This window comes from Sinocyclocheilus rhinocerous, unplaced genomic scaffold, assembly GCF_001515625.1.
Source record: "Sinocyclocheilus rhinocerous isolate Xijiao unplaced genomic scaffold, SAMN03320098_v1.1 scaffold1900, whole genome shotgun sequence".
Classification (NCBI taxonomy): Eukaryota; Metazoa; Chordata; class Actinopteri; order Cypriniformes; family Cyprinidae; genus Sinocyclocheilus; species Sinocyclocheilus rhinocerous.
This window is the reverse complement of record NW_015662288.1, coordinates 130,933-134,690: the sequence shown is the minus strand read 5'-3', so window position 1 is coordinate 134,690 and position 3,758 is coordinate 130,933. Positions and strand designations below refer to the sequence as shown.

Genomic DNA, 3,758 nt, shown 5'->3' with positions numbered 1-3,758 from the left:
GTCAAGTGCAAAGACCGCAAGTGTGGGTATTTGGACAAGGCTATAGAAACTTCCAGTCAGGTGTGTTGAGGCAAGTTGGAGCTAAACTCTGCAGGACACCAGCCCTCCAGGACCGAGTTTGGACAGCCCTGAGCTAAACTGAAGAAAAAAAATAAATAAAAATACAGCACAAATTTTCACTATGATTTCATTCATTCTCACACCCTCAGCTTACAAACTGGAGTCTCAAAAGTACACTCAGTGCTTCTCCCACTGATAATTAGACTCGATGTGCTCAAATCTCATAAATATGATCATTAGCAATATTAAGGTGGCATTTAAGCATGAAATAAACCCTGTGGATTGGCAGTCATAGTGTTGCTGCTCATAGTGACCTGTAGGGGCGATGCTGAGCTGCTCCTGCCTCATTTCCTTCAGCTGCAGGATCTTCTCCAGAGCCTGAGGAATCTTCGGCCCGATGCCGACATCTTCACCCGGCCACGACTGAACAAATCAAACAAGTCAAGATTAGGGAAGAGATTGGGTCTGTGTGTCAAACCGATCATGCATTGAGGCTTTCAGGGTCTCGCACCTCTCTGGCGTCTTCTCCCGGAGGGGGCGGGACTTTCTGTCGTTGATTGGCAGATTGTGGAAACAGAGAAACACCTGGAGGGGCGGGGCCACCCTGAGTCCCAACTACAGGAGGACAGAAATCATGTCTAAAGTAAAAATCACCCTTATCAGTAACAGATTTGAAGGCTGCAGTCATCTCAATCTAGTCTGGTTGGCAAAAGGCAAGACAGATAAGGTGAATTAGGTAAAAAAAATAATACTAATAATTAAACATGTTAATGGAATACATTGCAACCTTTTTTTAGTTACAAGTTTTCTGAAATGTTATGTTTAAATACACAAATGAGGCATTATGTAAGTAAATATGCACTTGCATACATTTCCAGAAAATAATTCTGAGCATTCATTTTGAGAAAACAACCTTTAAAAACATGTGCTATGACTAAAATCTACAGGCACAGTGTACTAAAATAAACACTTGAATGTGCATTTTGAACGTTTTCTTTCCACTAGTCTGAAACAACATGTTATGAAAAGCCAAATATTTCTTAAATCTCAAAATTAACCAGTGCAAGAAAAAAATGTGTTTGCCTGTAGTGTCTTGCCTATTATATATTCTTAGTAAAATAAAAACAAAGGGCATCCAATCAGCATGATATCATAAAATCGATGTCGATGCATAAATTCAGAGCTGTTAAAGAAAGCATGCTGGCGAATGGGCGTTTTGCCATATTTCTGCAGTATGAAGGCTGAGGGGCGCTGACCTCTGAGAGGCGGGATGGGGGGCAAAACGGGTAAAAAAAGAAAATAAACTAAAAGATAAACCATACTCCCTCAGTTCATTGAACGCATTAAGAAAAGCAAACTTTTTTTTTTTGTGTTACAAGTTTTCTGAAATGTTACGTTTAAACATGCAATTAAGGAATTATCTACTTAAACATGCATTCGATTTCCAGAAAACAAATCTGAACATCAGATAAAGCCAGGTTCAAAATTATTTTCATTTTGTTGACATATTAAAGGTTTTTATAGAAGGGGGTTTTGTATTACAATTAAAATCTATAGGTGCTTTGAATGTTTTCTTTTTACGATTCTGAAACAACACTTAATGAAAAGTTGATCAAAAGTGACCAGTGCATGAAAAAAAACTATGTTTTGCCTGTAGTGTCTATACTTTCTTAGTAAAATAAAAACAAAAGACATCCAGTCAGCATGATCTGATGTTAGGTTGACATGATTTGAGGTCCGAGCATAAATTGTTGCTAACGAAAGCATCACGGTGAATGAGTGTTTTCACATATTTCTCCAGTATGAAGGCTGTTGGGCGGCTGACCTCTGAGAGGCGGGATGGGGGGCAGGAGGTTGGGTCGTGGTCCCAGTTCAGGTCCTCTGGTGCCTGGTGGTGCCCCCTGCTGAATTTTAGCAAGTTCCTGCTGCCTCTCATGTTCCAGAAGCACAGCAGCAGCCTGAGAGACAGAGACAAACATTCACTTGTTTTTTTACAAAGTTAACACATGCACAATCTACGTCACAGAATACACATCAAAACATTTAGACCATTTAGCCATTTAAAAGTTTGGGATCTGTAAGATTTTTATTGTTTTTGTCTTTTATGCTCAACATTTATTTGAAATAAAATACAGTAAAAACAGCAATATTGCGAACTATTACAATTCAGAATAACTATTTTCCCATGTGAACGTATTTTAAAATGCAATTTATTCCTGTGATGTAAAACTGAATTTTTCAGTGTCACGTGATCCTTCAGAAATCATTCTAATATGCTGATTTGAAACATTTATTATTATCAATGTTGAAAACAGTTGTGCTATTCAATAGTTTTGTGAAAAGTGTGATACATTTTTATCAGGATTCTTTGATGAATAGAAAGCTCAAACACATTGTAATAATATTGTAACTAGAGATCGACCGATGTATCGGTTTTGCCGATTAATCGGCACCTATAGTTGATTGCTGGAACTATCGGTTATCGACAAATCCATGCCGATAGTTTTCCGGGTTGCGTCCAGTTAATTTCAACATTTACTATTATTATTATTTTTTTACTACTACTACTAGTATGGTTCAGTACTGGTTTTGTTAATAAAGCACTATTTTTGTTTTTGTTCAGTATCAATTTTAAAACTATCGGTTAATTAATCGGTATCGGCCAGTGTGGTCCAACCTAGCTATCGGTATCGGCAAAATCCACTATCGGTCGACCTCTAATTGTAACTGTCACTTTTGATCAATTTAATGTGTCCTTGCTGAATAAAACTACTAATTTCTTATAAATAATCATACTGACCCTAAAAGTTTGAACAGTAGTGCATAACAAATCATTCACAATCAAACAGCTGAAACTGCTTGAGCGATATGGCAGAAATCCTTCTGAATTTAGCAGCACGGTTGAAAACAGCAATAAGAATGAGTATTTTCTCACCCGTTTCTGCTGCTCTAGAAGTTCCTGCTCCTTCATCTGCTCATCCATCCCTCGCGAATCACCCTGAACACACACACATACAGCTGTAAACAACAGCCTGTGACACAAGAAAAACCTTCATTTCAATAAACTCCTAATTCTGGTCCACCATTTAACCTGTTTAGCATTGCATTTTAGTTCAAAAAAAAAAAAGCTTCTTATTTTGAAGTTAAACATGTGAGTGTTTGCGCTGATTGATAAGGAACGAGATGCAATTGTGCATATCTTTGATCGGTAATGCTCAGAATGTATTGCAAAAATTAAAAGGACTGTTTGAGAGAAGTTACTGAGCAACAGAAGCGGAACTTGACGATAAAGTCATGCAACTGAGGCTGCGTTTACACTGCAAGTCTTAATGCACAGATCCGATCTTTTGACAAGTCTGTTTACATTCACTTTAGACATGACTGGTATCCGATATGTGTTTACATTAATTCCCACCTAAAAGGATTGTCTGCAGTGATCGCTTTACTATGCACATGGTAGACCCTCGGGTTTTAAATGGCCGTGCTTTTAAAATTGCTGTCATGGATGTTTTGCAGCACAAAATCTGACTGAACGGATAAAGACCGGAAAATAACGGTCATTTTAATTTGTTAGACTATTTTATCTACAGCTCATTAGAGGTAGAATTATTTAGTGAAATAAAGATATTTATTGAAATTAATTCGAAGGAGAGAGAGAGAGAGAGAGAGAGAGAGAGAGAGAGAGAGAGAGAGAGAGA

At 37.7% G+C, this 3,758-nt stretch overlaps 1 protein-coding gene across 1 annotated transcript in view; it reads right to left on the bottom strand.

The window, feature by feature from the left end:
* Nucleotides 1-3,758, bottom strand: part of LOC107728025 (splicing factor 3B subunit 2) — a 19,224-nt gene that overhangs the window by 14,871 nt on the left and 595 nt on the right. The window contains exons 2-5 of the mRNA XM_016538078.1: nt 2,996-3,058; nt 1,886-2,018; nt 572-675; nt 375-483 (exon numbers count right to left, since the gene is read on the bottom strand). Of these exons, the coding sequence (XP_016393564.1) occupies nt 375-483; nt 572-675; nt 1,886-2,018; nt 2,996-3,043 (394 nt within the window). The 5' untranslated portion in view covers nt 3,044-3,058. The remainder of the gene's footprint in view (nt 1-374; nt 484-571; nt 676-1,885; nt 2,019-2,995; nt 3,059-3,758) is intronic.